This window comes from Poromitra crassiceps, assembly GCF_964638095.1.
Source record: "Poromitra crassiceps genome assembly, chromosome: 8".
In the NCBI taxonomy this organism is placed as follows: Eukaryota; Metazoa; Chordata; class Actinopteri; order Beryciformes; family Melamphaidae; genus Poromitra; species Poromitra crassiceps.
In genome coordinates, this window is record NC_139629.1 from 13,292,100 (window position 1) to 13,305,243 (window position 13,144).

Genomic DNA, 13,144 nt, shown 5'->3' on the forward strand with positions numbered 1-13,144 from the left:
AAGGGCGCTGGGAAAAGTAGTCTGAATTGTGTTGAGTAATATAATTTCTCTCCTCTAAACACTACAGTACCCATACAGAGCACAAAGCCTTTGATTAGATGAAAGAAATTAATTCATACGGTTCAGCGGAGGATTCAAGTCTGTGAGCCCCAGCTATGACTGAGGGAACGTGAGTATTTGTTGTATACACTGTCTTGACTTTGTTGTAGCATTTCTCTCACAACAAAATAGGTTTTTCAAAACGAGGGGGCGTTTATAGACAAATCATCAATTTAAACGTGTGAATGAACGGAAATAATCATGAACTGACGTTACGTTACATGTGTCTAGTCCGTCTAGTCCCAGACAGTGGGCACGTAAATCCACAAAGTAGCGTTAATGCATTTGTTAATTAGCAGTTAGTTCGAAAGTAATGGTTTTGGTTATTATTCCCTATAAGGAGTCGTCAGCGCTTTGAAAAGTAATAACGTTACGTTACTGTATTGCATTACGTTACTAGTATACCACCCAATACTAATAACGTTGCAAGCGAGCAGTCAAATTTTCCAATGAAGTGCATTAACATCAACTATGAGTATGGAGTTTATGAACCCCCAATGTCAGAGCACCCACGTTATTTCTTCACTCATGTTCTAGGCAGCGTTAAGTATTTAAACAGTGTTTGTTTGCTTTGAAAGTTTTTACATTCTACACTTGTATTTTTACTTTGATTGTTTATTTGATTTTTATTATTTCTTCCCCTTCAACAAATTGTTCATGTCATGTGAAGGCAGCTTTAGGTCACCAATGACCACTACTATCAGTAGGCTCATAACTCTTGTCATTTGTATAACTTGAAACATAAGGGAATGCTGTATCTATGGGATGACTAGTCCATTCCCCCTTAAAGATATATCGTCTGTAGTAGGCTACGTTTGCCTTTTTTTCCCCATTACTTTTTTGCTAGCTGGGGCCTTTTTTTCTGAATCTATATTGTTATATGCTCATGATTCAGCTGGTATCTTGTTGGTTCCATTTCTTTGCACATTTTCTGAAATTTCTATGGAGGAAATGGGTGGAAAAATTAACTTCTCTGGAACCTGGGTCACGTTTCAGCTGTATTAACATCCCTACTCTGTCCCGTGCACCTGTTGATCTTCCAGGCATCTGCGGAGGCGAGGGGGTCCATACAAGACAGAGCCGGCCTCAGACCTGAGCCGCTGGAGGCTGACTAACATTGAGGGGAGGCAGACCTGGCGCTATGTGGAACATCTGGACGTCCCCGACAGAGAGCAGAACATGCTAGAAGCCCATTCACTAGGCCTGGATACGGTAGGCTGTGTATCCTTGTCAATTGTTTACAATGAGGAAGTTCGAATCTCCTGTCTTCCCTTGTTTCACATGTCAAACAAGATGTATTGCGGAAATGAAGTGGAATGGATAAAGAATAGATATAGGAACAGAGGGAATTCAGACACTTTGTCTGATCATGCTCAACATAATCTGACAAGGAACACATAATTAGACTCCTACAGGTCCTCAAAAAAAGAGATATACTTTATTGTCCTTGTATATAATACATGTCTGTAGTGGATCAACAGTTTTCCAGTTTAAGCAACACAGTATATGCATGGGAGCCAGATGAGAATAATACATGCCTCTGAGCAATAGTTGTTTAGCAGAGGGGCTGGTAGATAGAGCATTTGCCTGGTGTGTGATGTTAATTCCCCACTCCTCTCCGCTACAGAATAGGTACATGCCTGGCTCTCCGGCCGCCCACACAGCTGTGGATGCGGCACTGAAGGGGATGCACTTCTACAGCCACCTGCAGGCCGAGGACGGACACTGGGCTGGGGACTACGGCGGGCCTCTCTTCCTGCTCCCAGGTGAGTCAACTCATGTGCTTTTGTTTTCACTTGACATCACAGCTCCAATCTGCAGCAGGCAGCCATGTTTCCCCCCCACCTTTAGTTTCACCCATAATTTGAACAGTCTGTGGTTACAACTGCAGGTTGCAGCAGGTAGAGTTGTGAGAGAAGGGTCAGTGCTGCTGATGACCCCCCCAGGACCCCAATGTGTTTGTGTGGGTGGATGTACAGTATGTACTGTACAGTGTGTGTGTGTGTGTGTGTGTCTGTGTGTGTGTGTGTGTGTGTGTGTGTGCGTGTGTGTGTGTGTATGTATGTATGTATGTATGTATCTGTATGTACTGTATGTAATGTATGTATGTAGGTATGCATGTACTGTATGTCATGTATGTACAGTATGTATGTATGTATGTACGTACGTACGTACGTACATACGTACATACAGTATGTTTGCATGTTTGTTTGATGCTTCCCAGGTCTCCTGATCACGTGCCACGTGGCTAAGATCCCTCTGGCCGAGGCCTGGAAGAAGGAGATGGTGCGCTACCTTCGCTCTGTCCAGCTGCCAGATGGAGGCTGGGGCCTGTAAGTCAACAGTACAGATGATTTTTGTCTTATTCATATTCACGCATGTCTTATAACTGATATGCTGATACCTCCAGGTGCATTTTTTTTAATGATGGAAAAAAGGCCACCCTAAAGACTCTGGATTGGTTCTGCGATGCAGGTTTTTTTTAATCTCAAATTGTTTCCACCCAGTTTTAACAATGAAATCTAGGAGAACGTTCTCGGACTCTAGTTGAGTGAAGCCGATAGAAACTGAGAACTGAGTCTCGCCTTTGATTACTTCAGTAACAGTGGCTACTTTTTTCTGACACTTATCCATGTATCCTGAAGCTGGGAACATGCTCCAACATCAGCCTCGACTTGGAGTGACCTATATACCTATATAGACCTATATACCCGAACGTCAGCTTGAAGAGGCGGTCGCAGGGGAGACTCTGATATACCTGCGCTGTTTAGCCAGCTGCGTCGAGTTACATTTTTGGGGTGCTGCACGCCAGCTGCGTGGGCAAGCTCGCCAGCCGCTACGCAGCTCTCTGCACATTTGGCAAGGGCTTTGACGCTGTAGCATGTTTTCCGCATTTTCGTAATACAATCATCTAACACTTGTTATCAATCTCGAACCAATAGAGTATCACCAATAACCAGCTTTGAAATGACAAGTGGGATGGGATGGCGAACAAACTCTCGATCCAACAATGTAAAATCATGCAGTGTCACGACTGTCTCTGGGATATTGAATATGGCAGTATTGTGAGTGTGTGTGTGTTTTGTTTTTGTGCAGACATATTGAAGATAAGTCTACAGTCTTTGGTACGGCCCTGAGCTACACCTCGCTAAGGATCCTGGGAGTAGAACCTGACGATCCCGATATGGTTCGGGCCAGAAACAACTTGCACAGCAAAGGTCTGAAAGGAATGATTGGGAATGCTCTCTCAACACTTGAAATGTCTTTGTTGCTTATTATTGCTTATTCGGGGAATGTAACACTGAAAATATGATCCTTGCTCTACCCCACATCTTACTGTAAGTTATAAGTGTTGTAATCCTGTACTTTGATACTTACTGTCATGGTGGATGTTGTGTTTTGCACAGGTGGTGCTGTGGGAATTCCATCATGGGGTAAATTCTGGTTAGCCATCTTGAATGTCTACAGCTGGGAAGGAATGAACACACTGCTACCAGAGATGTGGTGAGTTTGACCAAATACCTTAACATTGCTAAGAACTGAAGGCTACTACTAATAGATTGTTCCATTGCGACATCAGTGCACAGCAAATCCGCTATTTTGGCCTGAAGGAGACTACTGTAATGACGCCAGTAAAACATCTATACTTCTATACTCTTTGGTTTTACACCCTGACACCGGACAACTCACAGTGCTGTGATGTATTTTTCCTCACATTTTCTGCTGATGAAGCACAGTGAGGATTCTTTCCCCTATAACAAGTCCAGGATGATATTTGTGGATTTTTTTCAGGCTGTTCCCAACTTGGATGCCAGCTCACCCGTCCACCCTGTGGTGCCACTGTCGCCAGGTCTACCTCCCCATGAGCTACTGCTACGCTGTCAGACTGACGGCCCAGGAAGACCCGCTGGTGCTCAGCCTCAGACAGGTGCTGCACCCACCTCAGCCCATAGGGGGGCGACATACTCAATGTATTACAGCTACAAGTCCAGTTGCACTTGTTTGTTTATGTGAAGGGGGGATTTGTTCTGACTCTCAACACAGCTTGTTCATCACACAGTATATCACTGACTTGTTTCCATTGTGCTCCTTGATATCAATATCAAAGGTAACACAAGTGCTGTTGTTTCTTCATACGTGTTATTTGATCATTCCTAATTGGCCCAGTTTGTTTGGTGGTGTAATTTTCTTATTCCTGTCGATAACTGGCCAAACATAAACACTGTGGCATCATCATGTCAAGATAGTTCCAGTGCAGCTGCAGCAGAGTTTGAGAGCAGAAACATTTTCAGTCATCTAAAACAGTGGTCCCCAACCACCGGGCCGCGGACCGGTACCGGGCCGCAGCGCATTTGGTACCGGGCCGCGAGCCGGTAAAAAATAAATAAATAAACATAGGCTATAATATTATAGCCTGTGTGTGGTAGTTGAAACATAGTTTCAAGTTGACGTTTATTTATGTTTGTAGTTAAAACAAAAACAAATACTGTATAGGCTACATACAGTACAACACAAAAGGCTGTTATTTACCCTTTGTCGCCACCTGGTGAGTAAATGTAACTAAAACCATTGGACTTTTTTTTTCATGTATCTACCGGTCCTTGGCACAAAAAAGGTTGGGAACCCCTGATCTAAAACATCAGACACATAGACTGTATACAAATATGGACGTGGCCACCATGACGTCACCCATTGGTTTGTGGACTTGTGTTTTGAAGCCTCCAGTTTGGCATTTTGGCTCTCTATTTTATTCTAAATGGGTGAGTTGTATAAAAATTCACCCCCTGTGCAGTTGTCATGAAAGGTGAGATTAGTTATGGAACTGGATGAAGCATGTGCTAGCCTGGTAAACCATAGCCTGGGTAAACCCATCCCCCACGTGACCTGCTCTCAGACCTGTTCTCAGTCACTATGACGATAGTGACTGGGAACTGAGAGAGCAGGTCACGTGGTGGCTGGGTTTACCTAGGCTAGGTAAACCAGCCGGTCACGTGAACTCACATTTCATTTCGTTCTCCGTTCCCGTCTGGCCTGGAGCATCTTTGCAGTGGGCGGAAGTTGGGCGTGTGTACTTGCCTTGACAGACAACTCATTCAGCCAATCAGCGTTACCAGTCAAACCCAAATCTACTCGGGAGAACGGCAAAAACATATTTCCCGCCCAGAAACTCCGCTGTTGCATACTCCTGTACTTGTTTAATTGTTGTTATTGAGTCTATTTCTGCAATAACTGCACTTTATGGCTGTTTAAACTAGTCAAATGCTGACATTACTCCTCGAGGCGACAGGCAAGGAGGCGGCCATTACTGTTTTGCGAGCGACGTTCCTGAATGAACGAAATTAAATATGAGTTCACATGACCGACTGGTTTACCAGGCCACTAGTCTACACAACTCTCCCCAGATCGGCAAAGGGGGTGGAGCAGCAGGGTTGTTGGACAAGCATAATTTAATTTATTTTATTTTATTTTATTTTATTTTATTTTATTTTATTTTATTTTATTTTATTTTATTTTATTTATTTATTTATTTATTTATTTATTTTTTGTCATATTTTTTTTGCCAGTATTAGGACTACTCCTCTATTTGGATCCTGCCATGAAGCTGAAGAAATCCGGGCAGAATTAAATCCCACAGAGTGAACAAAAAGGGTTCCATGATGTGTATGGTTACGCTAATATACTGTACAAAACCATAACCGTATATCTCTTGCCCTTCGTTCTCAGGAGCTGTATGTGCAGGACTTCAGCAGCATTAACTGGCTGGCTCAGAGGAGCAACATTGCAGCCTGTGACATGTACACACCTCACAGCACACTGCTCACCACTGCCTACAGTAAGCATCATGTGACCTGTACACACCTCACAGCACACTGCTCACCTCTGCCTACAGTAAGCATCATGTGACCTGTACACACCTCACATCACACTGCTCACCTCTGCCTACAGTAAGCATCATGTGACCTGTACACACCTCACATCACACTGCTCACCTCTGCCTACTACAGTAAGCATCATGTGACCTGTACACACCTCACATCACACTGCTCACCACTGCCTACAGTAAGCATCATGTGACCTGTACACACCTCACATCACACTGCTCACCACTGCCTACTACAGTAAGCATCATGTGACCTGTACACACCTCACATCACACTGCTCACCTCTGCCTACTACAGTAAGCATCATGTGACCTGTACACACCTCACATCACACTGCTCACCACTGCCTACAGTAAGCATCATGTGACCTGTACACACCTCACAGCACACTGCTCACCACTGCCTACAGTAAGCATCATGTGACCTGTACACACCTCACAGCACACTGCTCACCACTGCCTACAGTAAGCATCATGTGACCTGTACACACCTCACATCACACTGCTCACCACTGCCTACTACAGTAAGCATCATGTGACCTGTACACACCTCACATCACACTGCTCACCTCTGCCTACAGTAAGCATCATGTGACCTGTACACACCTCACAGCACACTGCTCACCACTGCCTACAGTAAGCATCATGTGACCTGTACACACCTCACATCACACTGCTCACCACTGCCTACAGTAAGCATCATGTGACCTGTACACACCTCACAGCACACTGCTCACCACTGCCTACAGTAAGCATCATGTGACCTGTACACACCTCACAGCACACTGCTCACCACTGCCTACAGTAAGCATCATGTGACCTGTACACACCTCACAGCACACTGCTCACCACTGCCTACAGTAAGCATCATGTGACCTGTACACACCTCACAGCACACTGCTCACCACTGCCTACAGTAAGCATCATGTGACCTGTACACACCTCACAGCACACTGCTCACCTCTGCCTACTACAGTAAGCATCATGTGACCTGTACACACCTCACAGCACACTGCTCACCACTGCCTACAGTAAGCATCATGTGACCTGTACACACCTCACAGCATACTGCTCACCACTGCCTACAGTAAGCATCATGTGACCTGTACACACCTCACAGCACACTGCTCACCACTGCCTACAGTAAGCATCATGTGACCTGTACACACCTCACAGCACACTGCTCACCACTGCCTACAGTAAGCATCATGTGACCTGTACACACCTCACAGCACACTGCTCACCACTGCCTACAGTAAGCATCATGTGACCTGTACACACCTCACAGCACACTGCTCACCACTGCCTACAGTAAGCATCATGTGACCTGTACACACCTCACAGCACACTGCTCACCACTGCCTACAGTAAGCATCATGTGACCTGTACACACCTCACAGCACACTGCTCACCACTGCCTACAGTAAGCATCATGTGACCTGTACACACCTCACAGCACACTGCTCACCACTGCCTACAGTAAGCATCATGTGACCTGTACACACCTCACAGCACAATGCTCACCACTGCCTACAGTAAGCATCATGTGACCTGTACTCACCTCACAGCACACTGCTCACCTCTGCCTACTACAGTAAGCATCATGTGACCTGTACACACCTCACAGCACACTGCTCACCTCTGCCTACTACAGTAAGCATCATGTGACCTGTACACACCTCACAGCACACTGCTCACCTCTGCCTACTACAGTAAGCATCATGTGACCTGTACACACCTCACAGCACACTGCTCACCTCTGCCTACTACAGTAAGCATCATGTGACCTGTACACACCTCACAGCACACTGCTCACCTCTGCCTACTAAAGCATCATGTGACCTGTACACACCTCACAGCACACTGCTCACCTCTGCCTACTACAGTAAGCATCATGTGACCTGTACACACCTCACATCACACTGCTCACCTCTGCCTACAGTAAGCATCATGTGACCTGTACACACCTCACAGCATGCTGCTCACCTCTGCCTACAGTAAGCATCATGTGACCTGTACACACCTCACAGCACACTGCTCACCACTGCCTACAGTAAGCATCATGTGACCTGTACACACCTCACATCACACTGCTCACCTCTGCCTACAGTAAGCATCATGTGACCTGTACACACCTCACAGCATGCTGCTCACCTCTGCCTACTACAGTAAGCATCATGTGACCTGTACACACCTCACAGCACACTGCTCACCTCTGCCTACAGTAAGCATCATGTGACCTGTACACACCTCACAGCACACTGCTCACCTCTGCCTACAGTAAGCATCATGTGACCTGTACACACCTCACAGCACACTGCTCACCTCTGCCTACTACAGTAAGCATCATGTGACCTGTACACACCTCACATCACACTGCTCACCACTGCCTACAGTAAGCATCATGTGACCTGTACACACCTCACATCACACTGCTCACCTCTGCCTACAGTAAGCATCATGTGACCTGTACACACCTCACAGCACACTGCTCACCTCTGCCTACTACAGTAAGCATCATGTGACCTGTACACACCTCACAGCACACTGCTCACCACTGCCTACAGTAAGCATCATGTGACCTGTATACACCTCACAGCACACTGCTCACCTCTGCCTACTACAGTAAGCATCATGTGACCTGTGCACACCTCACAGCATGCTGCACAGCGTCATGTGACTTGCAATACCGAGCTTGGCCATAACAGAGACCTTTAATATAGATAGAGACACCCCAACTCCCAGTCACTTCCTGTATCTGTGCCATGGAGGTTTCACCACTGCCACGCCCCCTTAGGAGACTGGTCAGCCAATGAAGTTTCATACCAGTGACAGACAGCCAATCACAAGCTGATAACCATGCCGATTTAGGAGACTGGAAGAGTACCATTTCTTACAGTTGGCAGAGCCTGGAGTGGGGTGTCTCTATCTAATATTAAAGGTCTCTGGCCATAACGCCAAAATTGCTTCAGAGCCCAGAGCTGTTCCTGTGGGCTTGGTAAGCATCAGCTGTGTTAGCTGTTCACCAGCACAGTGATGTCAGGGCATGGAGCTGGATGACAGACAGTTGGTAATCGCTATTAAAGCATCAATGGTGAGGCAACAGCATCAGAATAGCCTGAAAAGATGCCCTCTATGAGTGGCTGACTAACCCTTTGACTGTGTCCCTGTCGCCCTGCAGTGGTGCTGAACGTGTACGAGGCCCACCACAGCTCCGCGCTGAGAGGAAGAGCTGTCAAAGAGCTATATGAGCACATACAGGCCGACGACCGCTTCACCAAATGTATCAGCATCGGGCCGGTAAGAGCCACAGATGGCCTTAGAACTCACCTGTGGACATGGGTAGATGATACAGTGCCATCCTTATCGTGTGTATTCTAGAGTCTGTTTGCTACTTTTCTCGACCGTTAATCTGGTGTTACACAGTTACAGTGTATGAGTGTACAATGTATTGTTTTCAATGTATGTGTGACTGTGCATGTACATGTGTGTGTGTGTGTGTGTGTGTGTGTGTGTGTGTGTGTGTGTACGTACGTACGTACAATATGTGTTTTTTGTGTGTCTTCCTCCTACCTAGATATCCGATACAAGGCACAAGCATAAGATTGAGCCATGAAACACGAACTAGAACAACTAGAACAATCTATGATCTTGCTTGACCTAGAAGGGCTTTGTTGTTACACAGTGGATGTTCAGCACGCAGTGTTTATACTTCATGCAATCCTTATTAAGCCAGCAGTGTAAAAATAAGAGAGCGAGAGCTCTACTTGTACAATAATGAGAAGATGAAGTATTGGTCTCTCTCTCTCTCTCTCTCTCTCTCTCTCTCTCTCTCTCTCTCTCTCTCTCTCTCTCTCTCCTCTCTCTCTCTCCCCCCCCTCTCTCTCTCTCTGTCACCCTCTCTCTCTCCCCCTCTCTCCCTCTCTCTCCCCCTCTCTCTCTCTGTCACCCTCTCTCTCTCTCTCCCTCTGTCACCCTCTCTCTCTCTGTCTCTCTCCCCCCCCTCCTCTCTCTTTCTCTCTCTCTCAGATCTCCAAGACTATCAACATGTTGGTGCGCTGGTATGTGGACGGTCCCTCCTCTCCTGTCTTTCAGGAGCACGTGTCCAGGATCCCAGACTACCTCTGGTCAGTCAAACAGTCTCTAACAGACTACCTCTGGACAGTCAGACAGTCTCTAACAGACTACCTCTGGTCAGTCAGACAGTCTCTAACAGACTACCTCTGGACAGTCAGACAGTCTCTAACAGACTACCTCTGGTCAGTCAGACAGTCTCTAACAGACTACCTCTGGACAGTCAGACAGTCTCTAACAGACTACCTCTGGTCAGTCAGACAGTCTCTAACAGACTACCTCTGGTCAGTCAGACAGTCTCTAACAGACTACCTCTGGTCAGTCAGACAGTCTCTAACAGACTACCTCTGGTCAGTCAGACAGTCTCTAACAGACTACCTCTGGACAGTCAGACAGTCTCTAACAGACTACCTCTGGTCAGTCAGACGGTCTCTAACAGACTACCTCTGGTCAGTCAGACAGTCTCTAACAGACTACCTCTGGTCAGTCAGACAGTCTCTAACAGACTACCTCTGGTCAGTCAGACAGTCTCTAACAAAATATTAATCAAACGAGCATTACCGTAGTCTGAACAAGCTGTTGGCAGTTTTCCTAAATCACCTATCACTAGCCAAAGATGAACAGCAAACTGTACTGCTGATAAACTAACAGTAATCTCTTTTTGGTCTAGGTTGGGATTGGATGGCATGAAAATGCAGGTGAGGTTTCTCTCTTTTCTCTCTTTTTTTTGGTGAATATAATTTGTCTTGACAGCACACGTGCACACAGATGTAGTAGCGGATATGTACAAATTCAAATATCACCAGGATTTTCTCTGAATGCTTCTCATTGGATACAGGAAGTAGACTAAAGGAATACAAATGATTATGCTAAGGTAATTCAAAATGATTGTAACTGAAAATAAGGATATTGCATCTTCTGATTCTAAAATAATGTTTCACCCATTATCTTTCATTTTACTACAACTTCTATTTAAAGCGTTCCAAGTTTTTATACTTTTTATACTGCTTTCAAATATAATTAACTTTTCATCTTTTGCTTACATTATTTTCACGTACATTATTGTATAACCCCTCCCCCCACCACCACTTAGTGCTTTTGTTGAAGATGCTCATCAATGTTTGTCCTACACAGGGGACCAACGGATCTCAACTCTGGGACACTTGCTTTGCTGTACAGGCCTTCCTAGAGGTGACATATATTCACTCATATTGATGCTTTTGTTCATGTTGAATCGTTTATCTATTAGTAACAGCTGGAATCATGTTTTCAGGCGGGAGCACAGGATAACCCCACATTAGCCAAGTGCCTTCAACACGCCCATCAGTTCCTCACCCTCACACAGGTAAGAAAAGCTAGGAGGGATTAGAATAATGCTGCAGGTGCGTGCTATCTCTCAAAGGTCAACCTGTCCCGAATTGAGAAAAATAGGTGAATTGGCATCAGCATATGGCATTATGAAATAATACAGTGGCTTTTGAATGGACGTCCTCTAGCGTAGGGTAGTGGAGCTTACTCAGAGCATCCAGTACCATGTTTGTTTTCCCATTCAAGAAAAAGAAAAAGAAGTTAAAAGGACAGCAGAAATAAAACAAGTATCCACCATCCCAGTGAGGGAAATCTAATGTGGCAGAATGCCTGTTTGAGTAGCACACAGTGCCAAAAGGTGAAAACATCATTTGTATGTGACACAGTATTCACAGTATGTGAAATGCTTGCATGCAAGTCATTTCTGCAGCCTAACCAGTTTTGCCACTCCATCAGATACCCGAGAATCCTCCTGAATACCAGAAGTACTACAGACAGATGAACAAGGTAAAGTGATGCTCCGCCCTGTTAAGACAGTTCTTCTTGTTTCCTTCTTTGTGTTTTGGAATGCAGCTGTTGTATGTTTTTGAGAGTCCACTTCTCTGTGTTGTCTCTATGCAGGCGTACTGTACATTTCTTTTCTTGGGTGAACATATTAAATGCGTTTTCTTGTCTGTGTGTATACAAGGAGGAATGCATGGCATGCCGGCACAGTAATTAACAGGAGCTCAGTTCAAAAATGCCCAGAAAAAAAAGGTTGCGAAAATGCAGAAGTAGGCTTTTTTCTTTTTATCCTGTTCACATTTTATTAGTCAAGCTATAACTGGGGGATTTGTTCAATGCATTCTGGGCAGGGAAAACACAAATCAATCAAGTACTGTACATAGCCTGAAGCAGTTGAAAATGTTTGTACCATACAGCCAGCAGTAGGAGAAAATGCAGACTTGACCCAAACCACTATGTCGACAAAAATAAAATGATCATAAGTTGGACTGGTTTGGGACAGGGAAGAAAACAGCACCATCCTCTTCTCTAAGGCCTGCTGTCAGCTTTACATTATGTACATACTGTACCATATTATGTATATAGCACACATATATGTATGTACCACACATCGCACCCCGCTGCCCCCTAAGCACTTAGTAATGGCCCCGGGTCCCTGACATTATCCTACCCCACTCCCTGCCCCCCATCATATGTCACTTTAAAGGACTTTATATTTTGCACATTATATTTTGTGATTGTTTTTCTGTATTGCTTTGTCTTCTACTATTGATGTGACCGCTGCGCTGCTTACTTGCACTAAGTCAAATTCCTCATTTGTAATCTGATTATGTGGCTATGAAAATGAATCTTGATCTTGAGCTTGATATTATGACTCAAAATAAAATAAGAATTACTGGCACAAATGCAGTATTTGCTCCTATGCAATGTAGATGGATTATTTCATACATACATAAATACTGTAAATAAAATTGCCCCTAAAAAGGACCAAAATGACAAAAAATCAGATCAAGGAGTCAAATGATTGAAACGTTTATTTCTTACCCTGACCGTATGTACCGTATGTTATGAGCATGTACAGTATATTCCTGTGGATGTTTTTATCAGGGGGGCTTCCCCTTCAGCACCCGTGACTGTGGCTGGATTGTGGCTGACTGCACAGCGGAGGGCCTGAAGTCAGTGATGCTGCTGCAGGAGCTGTGTCCCTCCATCGGCCAGCCACTCCCCTCTGAACGCCTCTGTGATGCTGTCAATGTGGTCAGTCTAAAGCCTAATGTC

At 45.1% G+C, this 13,144-nt stretch overlaps 1 protein-coding gene across 1 annotated transcript in view; it reads left to right on the top strand.

Moving 5' to 3' along the window:
• Positions 1-85: 85 nt before the first annotated feature.
• The window catches only part of lss (lanosterol synthase (2,3-oxidosqualene-lanosterol cyclase)), an 18,468-nt gene continuing 5,409 nt past the window's right edge, over positions 86-13,144 (top strand). Inside the window, exons 1-15 of the mRNA XM_083641660.1 lie at positions 86-169; positions 1,143-1,311; positions 1,727-1,865; positions 2,324-2,432; positions 3,196-3,317; positions 3,507-3,603; positions 3,892-4,027; positions 5,824-5,932; positions 9,162-9,280; positions 10,010-10,107; positions 10,725-10,752; positions 11,189-11,245; positions 11,328-11,399; positions 11,819-11,869; positions 12,974-13,123. Coding sequence (XP_083497786.1) covers positions 156-169; positions 1,143-1,311; positions 1,727-1,865; positions 2,324-2,432; positions 3,196-3,317; positions 3,507-3,603; positions 3,892-4,027; positions 5,824-5,932; positions 9,162-9,280; positions 10,010-10,107; positions 10,725-10,752; positions 11,189-11,245; positions 11,328-11,399; positions 11,819-11,869; positions 12,974-13,123 — 1,470 coding nt within the window. The 5' untranslated portion in view covers positions 86-155. The remainder of the gene's footprint in view (positions 170-1,142; positions 1,312-1,726; positions 1,866-2,323; positions 2,433-3,195; positions 3,318-3,506; positions 3,604-3,891; positions 4,028-5,823; positions 5,933-9,161; positions 9,281-10,009; positions 10,108-10,724; positions 10,753-11,188; positions 11,246-11,327; positions 11,400-11,818; positions 11,870-12,973; positions 13,124-13,144) is intronic.